Below are 15,277 nucleotides of genomic sequence, written 5' to 3' on the forward strand. Positions count from 1 at the left end.
TTTTTGCTGCACCACGTGGCATTTAGGATCTTAGTTCTCTGAACAGGGATTGAACCTGAGCCCTCTGCAGGGGAAGTGCAGAGTCTTAACCACTGGGTCACCAGGGAAGTCCCCAAATAGATTTTTTTTTAAATGTAGACACTGTCACTCTTCTCACTCATTTTTGTTTGAAGATATAGTTATGCAGTGAATTTATTATTGCTATTTAAAATTCTCAGGTTAAATTTCTGATATTGTAAATATTGATAGATGTAACCTACATAACCAAAATTTCTTTGAGCTGCTCAATAATTTACAGAGTGTAATCACACTTTAAAGGGGTTCTGAGACCAAAAAGTCTGAGAACTGTTGGACTAAGGAATATACATGTTAGAACCCACGACCCACAGGATAATACTTTGTGAATTCTCATGACTGCATGAGGTGGGTGATATCATTATACCCATTTATCAGATGAGAAAAATGAGGCACAGACAGGGGAAGCAATTGCCTGTCACATAGCTAGCTAACGCCAGAACTGGGATTTGAACCCAGGCATCTGACTCCAAGCTTGTGCACTTCCTTAGGGACAATCGGGCAACATGTTTAAAAAGCCCTTAAAGATATTTGCCTTCTTTGACTATTTTTTGAAATTTCAAGAAAAGGGATACTCAGAGATGTCAGAAATTTGAATACAAAGATACTTATAATAAAATTAGAAACAACCAGTAGTCAGTGGATTATTAATAAATAATGGCAAATAAATTCATGAAGGCCTTTGAATGACCCTGAAGAATACCCAGGAAATGACCCGGCCCCTGGAGAAAGAATTGGAGGACGGTGGAGGTGAGGGCTGCTGAACTGAGGGTGGGTATGAGGGATCTGCCAGAGCCGGGGAGGGGGCGGCAGAGGGGTGTGCTGCGAGCCTTTGTGGAGCCAGATGCAGGTTCTGCTGATATTTGGACTTGAGGAGGAGGATACCGAAGAATGTGGGAGAACTAGAGGACACAGCAGATGTAGAAGATGCGGAGAACTTGGGAAATGCCTGAAGTCCAGGGCAAGCGAGCCTTATGGGACCTGCACCTGCACGTGCAGGGAGCCCGGGAGCAGCTTTGAGCAAGAGGAGGGAGGCGAAGAAGAGGGGTGTCAAGGGAGTGGAGTTCTCTACTAGAGAGGGGCAGCGTCTTCACTCTGCCAACGTGAGGACGCGCAGCCAGAAGACTGGAGGCTTTAGCCGGGCAAAGGCGGGGAGGGCGGAGGGCTAGGGAGGGTCGGGCTGAGCGGATGGCCCGGGGCACCGTGCGGGTGAGAGGCAGGGCGGATGTCAGAGGGTGCTGGGCCACTCCGGTCGCCACCCGCCAAGTGTCCAGGAAAGCAGCTGCCAGGCCCCGCAGCTCCCGGCGCCGGAGCAATTCCGGTCCCCACCGCACAGGGTGGTCAGAGAATGACAAGTGTGCAATGACTGTGCTCTGTGAGTGGGGCCTGGACCGATGGGCGGCGGCCGGACCGATGGACAAGGGCTGGATCTGTGGGCGTGTGTGTGTGAGGGGTGGCGGGGGGACCAATAGCGAGGAAGGGACCGATGGCAAAGAAGCTGCGCCCTCAGGGATGCTGGGCGGAGCGGAATCAGTGGCTTTGATGAGCGTACAGGAAGCTCTTTCCTCTGTTAGCTCAGGAGAACGAAGGGAACGATCGAGGCCTTCAAACAATTGCTCTCGCTTCCTCTGCGGCGAGCCTAGGCCAAACACTGCGGGAAGTCGGGTGGTCTGGTTAAACCAACCCGGGTGTCCTGGGAAAGCCCCGCCCAAGACTCGACGCCCAGCAGCTGCAAGGCTGACGCTCCGCCCCGCGGGCGCCACAGCCCAATACCGGCATGGTCCCGCCCCGTCGAGAGCCATGGCCCCGCCCCCGCGCGCCGATTGGTCAGGCCGCCAGTTCTACCCAGCGCGGGGAAGACCCGGAGAAACTAAATTAGCCCGGGGAATGGGCACCTCACAAGCCCTGCTGCGCATGCTCGCTCGGTGACCCCAGCTTGAGGTGACTGCCCGAACCCAGGCGGGGGCCCCAGGCACGGAGGCTGAGGGACCTGCCACGGCTCGGTCTCCGGAGAGGGAGGGCCCCGCTGCCGTCGCCGCCCGACCGGTGCCCGGTGAGGACGGGCCCCAGCGGATCGGGGAGGGTCTCGGGTCCCTGCCGGGCTCCTCTGGGGGTCCCCAAGGGCTGCTTATGCTGGGGGGTGCCCCCCAGCTCTGCATCCCGGCGCTCAGGCCGCCTCCTTGTCCTTCACCCGCGATTCAGCTCCTTTCTCCTCGCTCCTCCTTCCCCCCAACCCACCCGACCCCAGGACTGAGCCCTTACACCCCAGATCAGGGAGCCCCACATTCGTTTGCCTTTTCTAGACCATGTCCGCCCCGCCCAGTACTGCCCCCGCCCTGCACCCATCCCCAGTTCTGTCCCATCCTTGTGGTTCTAGGTCCCATCCTTGTGGCTCTAGAGATGCTTGCAGGGATGGCAGTTGGAGATCTGAGATGCTGGGGTGGGGAGGCACTCCGGAGGCTTGGTCAGGAGTGGGCTGTAATGATGGGAGAGGAGAGAGGCGGGGAGTGGGGGCCATTTGCGCGCAGCATAGACAGGTCTAAGGACAAATTACAGTCGGTAAGGAGAAGTAAAAGTGACTAAGATTCCAACCCAGTACATGAAATTCCCACTTTGGGGAAGCTGTTTCCTGCACACTATAGAGCAGCAATTCTTGACCCACTTTGGGACTTACTGCTGCTTTGAAAATCTCCCTGTAAGGATGTGTACCTGCATACCTAAGCGGGCCCATCATCCCCTGAGCAGCTCAGAGCAGCCAGGTCACAGCCCTCCAAGAACCACATGGGACAGCGATTATGGAAGGGGCAGCTGTCAATATCACTGGTAACTTGAAAATGAAGACTTCACCCTTGCCTGCCTGCTCTTAAGAAGCCCTGCCTGCCTTCTCTTAAGAAGCCCTGCTAAGTTCACCACTACTCCCATTACACAGGTGAAACAAGCCCAGAGAGGGTAAGGGGTTGGCCTCTTAGCTGAGGATGCAGGTGTTGGTGAACACTGATGGTATTTCGGTCTCATACATTTGAAGGTAATCCTGTTAAGTCATCATCAGCTGCCAGGCAATGATCCTGGCTTTCTTCCCTTTTTTTTTTTTTTTCCTTTGGCTGCACCATTTGTAGGATCTTAGCTCCCGAAGCAGGGGTTGAACCCGCGCCCTTGACAGTGAGAGCTTGGAGCACTAACCACTGGATTGCCAGGGAATTCCCATGATCCTGGCTTTCAGAACCTCACCATCAAGGGACTGGACCTCGCATTAGTTACCTATTGCTGCCATAATAAATTACCACAAATTTAGTGGATTAAAACCACACAGCTTTGTAAAAATCATGCAGTGCTGGAGGTCAAGAGTTCTGACATGGGCCTCACTGAGTTAAAATCAAGGTGTGGGCAGGGCTGTAACCCTTCCAGCGGACTCTAGGAGAGACAGTCTGTTTCTTTGTCTTTTCTGGAAGCTTCCAGCATTCCTTGGCTCATACCCCCTCCCTCCACCTTCAATACCGGCAACATCGAATCTCTCCTCTCTCTGACACTGATCCCATTATTACACTGCTTTTTCTGGCTCTTCCTGCCTCCGTTTCCTGCCTTTTGGGATGCTTGTGATTGTGATGGAACCACCTGGATAATCCAAGATAATCTCCTAGTTTAGTAACCTTCATGCCATCTGCAACCTTAATTCCGCCTTTGCCATGTAAGGTAACATATTTATAGGTTCCAGGGATAAGGACCTAGACAGCTTGTGGGGGCAGGGGGTCATTATTCTGCCTCCCAAGGTGTCTAAGGGGCTCCTGCCAGTTCTTACCATTGTGTGATTTGGGGTTTACACTGAGCCATGTTAAACTCCTGGGTCTCCTTTGTGTAGACCAATATCATGACAGCTGGTTAGGATGAATGGGTGACTGGAGACCCACAGCAACTTCAAACCATCAGGCTGGGGATGCAGGTGGAGGGTGTAAATTGAGTGAAGTAAGGTAAACTATGAAGCCTTTTGATCTTTTTAATTCATTTCTGCTTCACTTCTAAAAATTCTGTTAATTCAATGAAATTTTCTTGAGTAAAACTTTAATTTTCAAAATAGATGTTTTAGGCTTAAAATAGCTGCCTCTCAACTTTTCCATTCACATCTCAAAAATAAATTGCTAGAAGATTAGGGATGGATCCAGAAAAGAGATTGATCCAGGGCAGGACAGGCAAAACCGGGAAGGACCACATGGGAGGAGTAGGGGTTGGCTCATCCAGGGGCTGGACCAGGGACAGGAGGAATAATGAGACATCAGTCTCAGGGGTGCCTGTGGTCGGGTGACTTGTTACCAGGCAGCATTTACCTGAGGGCACACCCCCTGGAGGTGGGGGTTCTCCTCTGTCACACCTGGGAGGTCTGTACTTTCATGTCTAATTGTCAGGGGACTGAGGAAGGGAGCTCACAGGGGACAAGACACCCCAACCACTCATTGGCCTTGCACCTCAGGCTCCTCTCATTGATGAAGGCATCCTGGAAGACTGTCGGTTGTGGGGCATGGACACCTCAAGCCATATGTGTTGGAGGAGTCCAAAGAAACAGAACTGAAGGCTGGGTTGGAGAAACAGGTCTGGGGGGACAGGAAAGTAAGAGTCTATGGGCCTTGCTGCTGCCTGGGTCCTGGACAGGGTGGGTAAGATGTCTGGCAAGGTAGCAGTCTTGTTTCTGGGCTAAACTGTAAACAGAAAGAGCCCGCCATCTGCCCACCACCCAATCACCCGCAACAGACAAAACTGTCACACTACACTGATGCCCCAGAGCCCCTGTCTCCAGGCCAGCTCTGCCCCTGTCATCCATTTTTTTCTTCTCTTTTTTTCTTTTTCCTTTTTTTTTTTTTTTTTTTTGGGGCATGCCAAGTGGCTTGTGGGATCTTAGTTCCCCAACCAGGGATTGAACCTGGGCTACCACAGTGAAAGCAGAGTCGAGTGAAAGTACTCGACTGCCAGGGAATTCCCTGTCATCCATCCTTTCTGCTCTCCAGACCGGAAGCCAGAGAGCCCTCAGTGACCACAGATTCTGTGGACACCTCCACAGCCCTGTCCCCACTCTGCTGAGGCAGAGCCAGCACCAACTCAGACACGAGCTTGCTGCCATCATGGGGCCCTGGGGCATCTGGCTTGGGATGGGGGCTGGATCTAGTTGTGAATCCAGGGAGTCCCAGCTCCCAGGGCCAGGCTCCTCCTCTGGGGTCTGCCGAGTGCCAGCAGAGCCCCTAGGGTGAAGGGCATTGGGCATTCTGGGAGGGTCGGTGACCTGAGCTCATGTCCCCAGAGTGCTTTTTCCTGAAGCCTGGTGCTCAGGAAGACCCGTTTCTGTTATCCTGGACAAGGTACCCCAGGTGCTGTGTGGGGCGGGCTCTGGACCCACCTCGACTGGATGCCCAGCTCTGCATTCATGGCTCATGCCTCAGGGTCCTCATCCGTATCCTGGGTCAGTGAGAAAGATCAACTTTCATAACATGGGCTGAAGGTTAAATGGAAAAACCTGTGGAAGCACTTCACCGTGTGCTCAGCACTGTGGGCCTGGACTCCTAGTAACTCACAGCTGTCAGTACCCTGGTCACCCCAACAGCCCCTTGGGAGCCCTGTATTTGGCACATTTTACAGACAGGGACACTGAGGTTTGTCTGGGGGAGGTGACAGGCCCAAGGCTGCCAAGAGAGCAGGCACGCCGGCCCAGGGTTCTCTGGTTCCATTCAGGTCCTTCCCCGGGGGCACCAAGGCAGCCCCATCTGCCCCCACCTCCAGCCCAGATTCTTCTTCCTGAACCCAGGCCCAAGGGCACCTCCACTGATGGGATTTTGCCTCCTCCCTTAGGACGGAGCCCCTGGACGGCCAGGTTCCTTCCAGGGAGGTGGAGGAGAAATCCATCTGCTGGGGCCTGGGGGCCAGGCCATCGGTCCCGGAATGCCCCTGCCCGAGCCCAGCGAGCAGGAGGGCGAGAGTGTGAAGGCCGGTCAGGAGCCCTCCCCTGAGTCCCCTGAGCCGGGCACAGATGTTGTCCCTGCAGCCCCCAGGAAGCCCAGGAAGTTCTCCAAGCTGGTTCTGCTGACAGCCTCCAAGGACAGTGCCAAAGTGACCGGGGCCAAGCGCAAGGGAGTGCACTGCATCATGTCCCTGGGGGTGCCCGGCCCCACCACCCTTGCCAAAGCCCTCCTCAAGATCCATCCCGAGGCTCAGCGGGCCATTGAGGCTGCCCCCCAGAAGCCTGAGCAGAAACGCAGCAAGCTGGACACAGGTAAGACCCCCGCCCATCAAGCAGGGCGGGAGCAAGACCTTCCTGGGGCTGAAGTCCCGTCACCTAGGCAGCCAGGGGGACAGTCAGGCTCAGCTGGCTCTAGAGAGTATGTGTGTGCTGTAAACGTTGTGTGTGTGTGTCTACATTATGTCTCAGTGTGAATCTGTGTCTATAGGCCTCCGTGTGTGCACATGCGCGCCTGTGTGTGTGTGTGTTTCTCTAAGGTTCTGTGACTCTTTGTGTGTATTTGTCTGGGAGAGTCTGTGTGTGTGGGTCCTTGTGTGTCTGTGTTCCGGGGCCTGTTTCTCTCCCTGTCTACTCTTATGTGTTTACACATTTATGCGCCTTTTTCATGAGATGGGGGCTTCCCCATGCACAAGCCTAGAGTTCTCCGGGGACCCAAGGGACCCCCTCAGGCTCCATCGCCTGCTGGATGGAGCCATCCTCAGGAAGTCAGGGACTTCAGAGCCTGGAGGCCCCTCTGCAGTGGGCCTAGCTCACCCTCGAGCCCTTCCACCCGCCTGTCCCACTCCAAGTGCCTCCTCATGTGCACCTGCCTCTGGCCAGCGGGGAGAGGGCTCTGTCCTCAACCTGTGGGGAGGCAGGGCTCAGAGGGTCCAAGTCACCACCCTGAGGCCACCAACTAGGTCACTGCAAAGCATGGGGGGGCCCCTCTGGCTCAGAGCCCGTTCCTCCTGCTGAGCTGGGTGGGACAGGTCATCTCCAAGGTCCCTTCCACTCCAACTGAGACTTCTGCTCACTTCTCAGATCAGCCTGGGCTCTGGGGCCGCGTGGGCCCCACCCCTTTGGCACCTTTGTGAGAATGAGGACAAAACCACCCTCCCTCTGATGGAGAGCAGAACAAGGGCTGCGGCTCGGCCGCGTGGGCTCCCCAGGGCTGGCGCTCACGGGCAGTCAACACCCCTCAACCTGCCCCTCCGCCTTTATCTCCAGACCAGTCCACAGCCCTCCCTGCCTCCTGCCCCATCCCGGGCCAGGCCGCAGGAGTGGCAGCGGCTTCCTGGTGCTCAGCCCAGATTTGGCCCAAAGTCTCTTGGAAACAGCCTCTGTGTCCCTGGGCCAGTGGCCTTTGGGAGCATGTATCTGGAGTCAGTAATCCCTGCCCCTCCCCTGGCAGCTGGGACCCCTAGGTTTTCCCCCCACCCTCCCCCCTTTTCCTTTGACAACAGCGTGACCCACCCCCTTCTCTTCCAGACGGAAAAGAAGACGGAAGGTTGGCAGGGCAGCCTGCCCCTAGTCTCTCGGTGGAAGGGGAGAAGTCCACCATGGCCCCCGCCGTGTCTGTGTCTGGAGAGGCCCCGTAGCCCTGACAACCGAGGGTGCGTCCTGGTTGGGTCAGTGAACTTGACGACAACTTCTACAGGTTCCACTGGGCTCCTGCCTGGGGCCCAGCTGCTGACTGATTTTCACTTGTAATTTTTTCAACATTGTAATTTTTTTCCGATCAAGCATAATTTACTTTTGTAAGCAGAAGAAAAACATTAAAAAGAGAATAAAAGAAGCTGTACACTAGATCCTGTCATGGATAGGTTTTTAAAATTCCATGATTCTGGGTCCTTTGAAGTTCCAGCTCCAACCCCCCACCCCCACCCTGCTCCTAGGCCTCCCCCCCCGGACCAGCCCTTACCTGGCCCTTCTCCAGGGCTTCCTGGCTTGGGCCACCTCTCAGACCCAGGAAGGCTTTCCAGCGGCCTCCATCCTCCAGGGCCTCACACCCCTGGACCTCTTCAGCCTGGAAAACCAGCCACTGACTCAGAGACTAGGTGGAGTCTCTGAGGTTTCCACTTTCTGCTGCCTTTGGTCTCCAGCCCTAAACCCATGGGAAGCCGATCCCGCCCCTCTGTGGCTCTTCCTCCAGGGCCAGTTCCCGGGAGGCCTCAGCCTGCTCCTTCCTGCTGGACCCTCAGAAAGGCTGCCTCCTCCAGGGAGCCACACAGGACTGACAGCCCCCATGCACAGGCCCTGATGTTCATGGCAGCCCAAGGTTCTGCTGAGAAGGAGGAGGGCCTGCGGTCTGAGGGAGCACCACGACAGAAGTGCATGGTGCCCCTATTATGTTCCTTCTGGGTGGTTTGGGAACTGAGGGAGCTTCCTGGAGCTTGAGCCCCTCCTTGGGTCCCCTGGGTGCTGCCCTGCTGGAGGAAAAGATGAAGAAACACTGTTCCCCTCCTTCATCCAGAAGTCGGAGTCCCCTGAGAAAAGGCGACAGCCTCAATTTGCTTCAGCCCACATGGTCTTCATTTGAAAACTGCCTTTGGGCAAAAGGAAATGGATTTTTTTTTTTTTAAGTAGAGCTTAGAGGACTTATGTTTTCAAACAACGTTTTCCAAATTTAATCAGTATCTGTTGACTACCTCTTAGGAAAAGTGAGTCACGCAGCACATCTTCCTCAGCCAACTCTCCATTTTGCTGTTATTTTTACAGCATGGTTGTCTGTAACATTTATATGCTGTAACCATAGCTTGAAAAGGTCTTTTGTCTAAATTCTATATTTAAACAGGCTCCCACCCCCCACCATGTTTCTCCTTTCCTGAGGCTCTGAGTCATGCTGGTGGGCTGGTTGTGTCAGATGAGGAGACCACCTGAGGGCTTGCTGGGTTTAACCTCTGCTGGTGGAGCAGGCGTGGAGAAGAGGACGTGGGGGGAGGGGCCAGTCAGCCTTGACCCCTGTCACTCAGCCTGGTCTCCAGGCAGTCCTGGCCGGGGCAGGGTCACTGCGCGCATGCGCGCGTGTCCGCTCGCCTGCATTTTGCCATGGCACCATCAAACCCTTCCGCAGCTGCCAGGGGAGCCTGGGGCGGGGACCAGCACTTGGGTCCCCAGTGAGGGGGCCTGGTGGACTCGGTGGCCCCCGGAGGCTGCGTGGGGGCATGGGTGCACCACCCTCCCGGGGCCCGAGCGGCCCGTGGTGTCCATTATCTGCCTGGAGGGTGGTCAGGGCTGCAGCGGGGGTGGGGGGGGGTGGCCCCTGCTGAGCCAGGCCAGGAAGCCCACACCCTGGATCCGGAAGTGTTAAGGTTTTATCATTTTTTAAATTTTGAAACATTTCAAACTCCCATAAAAGTTGAAAGACTATGCAGGGAGCACCACATAGCCCTCACCTAGATTCACCCTCCCTTCCCCTCCTTGTCTTGCTGCTTTCTTGCCCCTTCTTTTTTTTTTTTTTTGGCACACAGGCTTAGTTGCTCCGCGGCATGTGGGATCTTCCTGGAGCTGGGATCGAACCCGTGACCTCTACATTGGTAGGCGGATTCTTAACCACTGCGCCACGTAGGAAGCTCCCCTTTACTTCTTGAGAACCTTAATGTCTGCCCAGAGCCGGGTACACAGGACCTAGTTGGTAAACAGGTCACAGCCCCAGCCTCCCAGAGCTAGACAGGAAACATGGAACTTCCTGGGGCTAAGGGCTGCCCAGCAGAGGGCCAGGAGCTCCTCAGCACATGACAGGGAAGCCCCTTGGAAGGAGCTGAAGGGTTAAGAGGCCGGGCTTGGGAGGAGCGAGCCTGGGCCCAGAGAGAAAAGGACTGGAAGGCCACAAGGCAGGAATGGTGGGCAGAGGCTAGTGGCCCAGGGCCTGGGGGCCACAGGTGGTTTTCAGGTCCATCACTGGTAGTGGGAGGTGGGGAAGTATTTATGCAGAGGAGGAACGTGGTCAGTGTCATTTTACAAAACTTCCCCCGGTACCCTGAGGAGAACGGACCGAAGTGGGTGCGAAGTGGGAGCTGCAAGGCCAGTGAAGAGGCTACCGCAGCCTGGGGGAGAGAAAACGGAGGAGAGATGGCAGATGCTGGAAGGGGTTCAGTGATGGGTCATCTCTTTCAGGGGACAGGGTTTGAGGGAGGACTGGCCTGCCCAGCCAGGAATGGCAGTGCCACCCACCAGGAGGAGAATCCAAGGGGAGATGGGGGCTGGGGGCAAGTGGTCCTTCCACTTCATACAGTTAGCCTCCCAGTGGATGGGTGTGTGTGTGCCTGTCAGTCAAGAGTGGTTCCCACCAGTGTCAACGGAACAAAAAACCCTCCAAAGTGGCAGATTGATGCCAGCTCTGGGTCTCTGCACTCTGTGAGCCAGTGGGTGGGGGTCACTAATTATAATGGGGATAAAAAATAAATAGGATGACTATACACTTCCTTTTTAAAACATAACTTGCATTGGTCTTTCCTCCAAGCTAAAAAAAAGAAGTAATTCCTAGTCATGAAAATAAATAGAAAATTATGAAAACATATTATGGGGACTTCCTAGGTGGCGCAGTGGTTAAGAATCTGCCTGCCAATGCAGGGAACATGGGTTCGAGCCCTGCCCCAGGAAGATACCACATGCCGCAGAGCAACTAAGCCTGTGTGCCACAACTATTGAGCCCATGTGGCACAACTACTGAAGCCCACGCACCTAGAGCCTGTGCTCCACAACAAGAGAAGCCACCACGATGAGGAGCCCATGCACCACAATGAAGAGTAGCCCCTGCTTGCAGCAACTAGAGAAAGACCATGTGCAGCAATGAAGACCCAACACAGCCAATAAAAAAATCCAATAAATAATAGTTTATTAAAAAAAAGAAAACATATTACAAAGTCTCCAGTAATTCCACCATCTAGAGATGTCTATGATACTTTTTTAAAAATATTTGTTTATTTATTTATTTATTTGGCTGTGCCAGGGCTTAGTTGTGGGCATGTGGGATCTAAATCCCTGATCAGGGATCGAACCCAGCCCCAGCAGTGAAAGCACCCAGTCTTAACCACTAGACAGCCAGGGAATTCCCTATTTTTTTCTTAATATATTGCAAATGTCTTTCTAGCGTCCATTTTACAACTTGTCACAACCCACCACTACAGGGGTGGGTAATCAGTTATCCAACCAGTGCGGATTGCTGGATGTATCCTAGCTGTTTGCAGGTTGGTAACGATCCTTTCAAAAGCCTTATACGAGATTTCTGCTCAGAGGGAGGTCACCGCCCCTATCATTCCACCCGTGGCCCGTGAACACCCGACTCTCAGGTATCCTTGCCACCACACGGTAATATCATTAAAAAGAAAATATCGATAAAGCCCCCCGCTTCATCTTGTGTGCACAACCTCTGCGTGTTTTCTCCTGGGGTTGCATTTTCCTTGGTTAGCGTGGAGCGCTGATCCAGGGACGCTCCCCTCCCCCGCGCCAGGCTTCCTTCCGCGGACACTCTGCGGCTGATGCTCCTGGCGGCCGGGAGGGGGCGCGCGCGGATGCCGGCTGGCCCAGCTGACCCCGGACGCCTACCGGCTCTAATGTGCCTTCTGCAGGGGTGGGAGGCAGGGTGGCCACTGGGCCAGGGAGGATTCCTCAGTGACGACCCCGCAGATGGCCGGCTATCCGAAGAAGGTGGGTGAGATCCGTACTCCTCATCATCCTCCAACAGACACTCCAAAACAAGTCGCAACCCCCCCCTCCTCCCTGTCTGATTTCCACACAGTACATACCTCTTCTAAGAGACCTTGTGACTCATTGTTTATTATTGTCTATTGCTTCTCCCCTCCCAACCCCCCATAATGTAAGCTCAAGGACACCGGGACAAGGGTCTTTGTCGTTTCGGGCCCTAAGGTGCCCAGGGTGGAGACCTGGGAGGGGAGCGGGCGGAGAGGCGCGGGGTGAGGAGGGGGCACGGGACGCGGAGCCCAGGCAGGCGACAGAGATGCGGGGACCCGGAGCGCGGAGCCGGAGGTTGGGCGGAGCGTAGGTGAGAGAGGAAGGCGCAGAGGATGTGGCGGTGGGAGGCGGAGGACTGAAAACAAGGATGGGAAAAGGGGCGGGAGAACTCGGGAAGGAGGGGATTCGACGGAGGATGAGGAGAATGTGGAAATGCGGAGCGGGCGGGGGACCAGGGCAGGCAGGCCGCAAGGGACCTGCACCGGCACCTGCCCCGAGCCCAGGGGCCGGGGCCGGGGGCGGGGGAGGACTTCCAGCAGCAGCTTTAGAGAGAGAGGAGGGAGGCTGAGGGGAGGGGTTTCAGGCGAGTGGGGTTTTCTAGAGGAGCAGCATCTTCACCCTGCCGACGTGAGGATGCGCAGCCAGGAGACCCGCGGCTCTGGCCCGGCGAAGGGGAGCGGACAGAGGGAGGAGCCCACGGGGCTGGGGAGGGTCGCGGTGAGCGGAGGGCGCGGGGCGCCGTACGGGAGGGGAGTTGGCGTCGTCGCGCCTGGGGCGGGTGAGAGGCAGGGCGGGTGTCACCTCGGAGGATGCTGGGCCGCTCCGGTCGCCGCCCGCCAAGTGTCCAGGAAAGCAGCTCACAGGCCCCGCAGCTCCCGGCGCCGGAGCAATCCCGGTCCCCACCGCACAGGGTGGACAGAGAATGACAAGTGTGCAGTGACTGTGCGCTGTGAGTGGGGACTGGACCGATGGACGAGGGCTGGATAGATGGGCAAGGGCTGGACCAGTGCAGAAAAAGATGCTTTCCCTTCACGGAATCCTCTCAAAGGGGCAGATTTCTTTTTTGTCTGACGTTTTATTTTGACATAATTTCACACCTACAGAAAAATTGCAAGAAGTGTACAAAGCATTCCTCGTATACTTTTCACCCAGGTTCCCCAAAAGTTAGGAATGAAGCCAGCTACAGCCGCAATACTGAAATTTAGAAATGAGTGTCTAATAGGAAAATAAATTAGGTAGCCAATCTCATGTAAATAGGCTTATAATATTGGGGGGGGGGTTACAATATACAGTTAGGTGGAAAAAGCAGAAATACTTGAAAATCATTGCCATGGAGGGTATTTGCAATGATGTAAGCTTTAAAATAGAGATTCATTTTCAAAAAGATTGACAAGAAAGATGACAAGTGGAAACTCAAGGGACCCAAATCGAAAGGGAAAGAACAAAGTTGGAGGATTACACTCTCCGATTTCAAAACCTACTGCAAGGCACCAGTAATTGGGTCAGTGTGGTGCTGGCACAAGATACACACAGACCCATGGATAGAATTGAGTCCAGAAATAAGCCCTCACATTTATGGTTAATTGTTTTTCTTTTTCTTTTTTAATTAATTTATTTATTCATATATTTATCGGCTGTGTTGGGTCTTTGCTGCTGCACACGGGCTTTCTCTAGTTGCAGGGAGCAGGGGCTACTCTTCATTGTGGTGCGCAGGCTCCTCATTGCCGTGGCTTCTCTTGTTGTGGAGCACGGGCCCTAGGCGTGTGGGCTTCAGTAGCTGCGGCACATGGGCTTCAGTAGCTGCAGCACATGGGCTCAATAGTTGTGGTTCACGGGCTTAGTTGCTCCGGGGCATGTGGGATCTTCCTGGAGCAGGGATCGAACCTGTGTCCCCTGCATTGGGGGATGGATTCTTAAGCACTGCGCCACCTAGGAAGCCCTGGTTAATTGTTTTTCAACAGGGGAGCCAAAATAATTACAGGGCGGAAAGAACAGTCTTTTCAACAAATGGTACAACTAGGATATCCATATGCAAAAGAATGAAATCAGAGCCCTACTTTCCCATATACAAAAAATAACTCAAAATGAGTCTAAGTCTCAATGTAAAAACTAAACTATAAAACTCTTTAGAATACATAGGGGTAAATCTTTGTGAACTTGGATTAGGCAGTAATTTCTTAGATGTGACATTAAAAGCACAAGCAACAAAAGAAAAAATGGATAAATTGGACATCATCAAAATAAATAACTTTTTGCTTCAAAGGACACCATCTTAACTGGGGGGCAATAAAGTGAAAAGACAACCCACAGAATGGGGGAAATGTTTTGCAAATCTTATATCTGACAATGGACATATATCTAGAATATATAAAGAATTTTTAGGCTTAATAATAAAATGACAACTCAATTTTAAAATGGTAAAGGATCTGAATAGACATTTCTCCAAAGAAGATGTACAAATGGCAAATTAGTACTTGAGAGGAGGATTAACATCACTAGCCATCAGGGAAACGCAAATCAAAACCACAATGAAATACCACTCATATCCATTAGCATGGCTACAATCAGAAAGACAGATAATAACAAGTGGTGACAAGGATGTAGAGAAACTGGAACCCTCACACACTGCTGTGGGAATGTAAAATGGAGCAGACCCTGTGGAAAACAATCTAGCAATTTCTCAAACAGTTAAACATTGACCCAGTAAATCCACTCCTAGGTGTATACCCAAAAGAATTGAAAACACCTGTCCACACAAATTTGCACATGAATGTTCACAGAGGCATTATTCATAGCAGCCAAAAAGTGGAAACAACCCAAATGTCAGTCAACAGATGAATGGATAAACAAATTGGGGTATATCCATACAGTGCAATATTATTTGATGGTAAAAAGAATGAAGTACTGCTGGCATGCTACAACATGGATGGACTTTGAAAACACTGTGCTAAGTGAAAGAAGCCAGACACAAAAGACCACATATTGTATGATTCCATTTAAATGAAATGTCCAGAATATGCAAATCTATAGAGATAGAAAGTAGATTAATAGTTGCTTAGGGTGGGAGGATGGGGGACTTGGGGATGATCACTAAAGGTTTCTTTTGGAGTGATGAAATTGTTCTAAAACATTGTGGTGATGTCAGCATCTATGTGAATATACTAAGAACCATTCAATCATACACTTTAAATGGGTGAATTGTATGGTAGGTGAATTATATCCAATAAATCTGTTACCAAAAAAGATACAATAATAAGCCCTTTATGTGTTAGCGTAACATATTTTTATGAAACTATATTTTCCAAAACAAAGAAATAAGAATGGCATTGTTTTAGATTCTTTTTGCAGATCTCTTTAATGTAGGCTTAGCGGAGGACTACAGGTTCTCATGTGCTTCGGCATTCAACCTGTTACACGTCATGTAACCTGTGGAATATCCCACAGGGACTTCCAGGAACCCCAGACTACACTTTGAGGACCATTTCTCTACTGTAAAATTTGTATTTTTCCTCTTGAAATTAATAAGTATAT

General features: G+C 52.7%; 1 protein-coding gene across 1 annotated transcript; it reads left to right on the forward strand.

Annotated features, from left to right (window-relative positions):
• Positions 1-1,963: 1,963 nt before the first annotated feature.
• On the forward strand, positions 1,964-7,853 carry FLYWCH2 (FLYWCH family member 2). The gene is made up of 3 exons (XM_057750928.1): positions 1,964-2,128; positions 5,905-6,325; positions 7,541-7,853. Exons 2-3 carry the CDS (start codon positions 5,995-5,997, stop codon positions 7,648-7,650), a joined length of 441 nt encoding a protein of 146 aa, XP_057606911.1. The 5' UTR covers positions 1,964-2,128; positions 5,905-5,994; the 3' UTR covers positions 7,651-7,853.
• Positions 7,854-15,277: the final 7,424 nt, after the last annotated feature.

This window comes from Hippopotamus amphibius, chromosome 9 (genome assembly GCF_030028045.1).
Source record: "Hippopotamus amphibius kiboko isolate mHipAmp2 chromosome 9, mHipAmp2.hap2, whole genome shotgun sequence".
Lineage (NCBI taxonomy): Eukaryota > Metazoa > Chordata > Mammalia > Artiodactyla > Hippopotamidae > Hippopotamus > Hippopotamus amphibius.

What these genes read in the sequence shown, in the direction of transcription:
- FLYWCH2 (XM_057750928.1), top strand. Translation starts at nt 5,995, where the DNA reads ATGCCCCTGCCCGAGCCCAGCGAGCAGGAGGGCGAGAGTGTGAAGGCC. An exon ending in ACGCAGCAAGCTGGACACAG is followed by an intron (nt 6,326 to 7,540) that starts GTAAGACCCCCG and finishes CTTCTCTTCCAG; the next exon opens with ACGGAAAAGAAGACGGAAGG.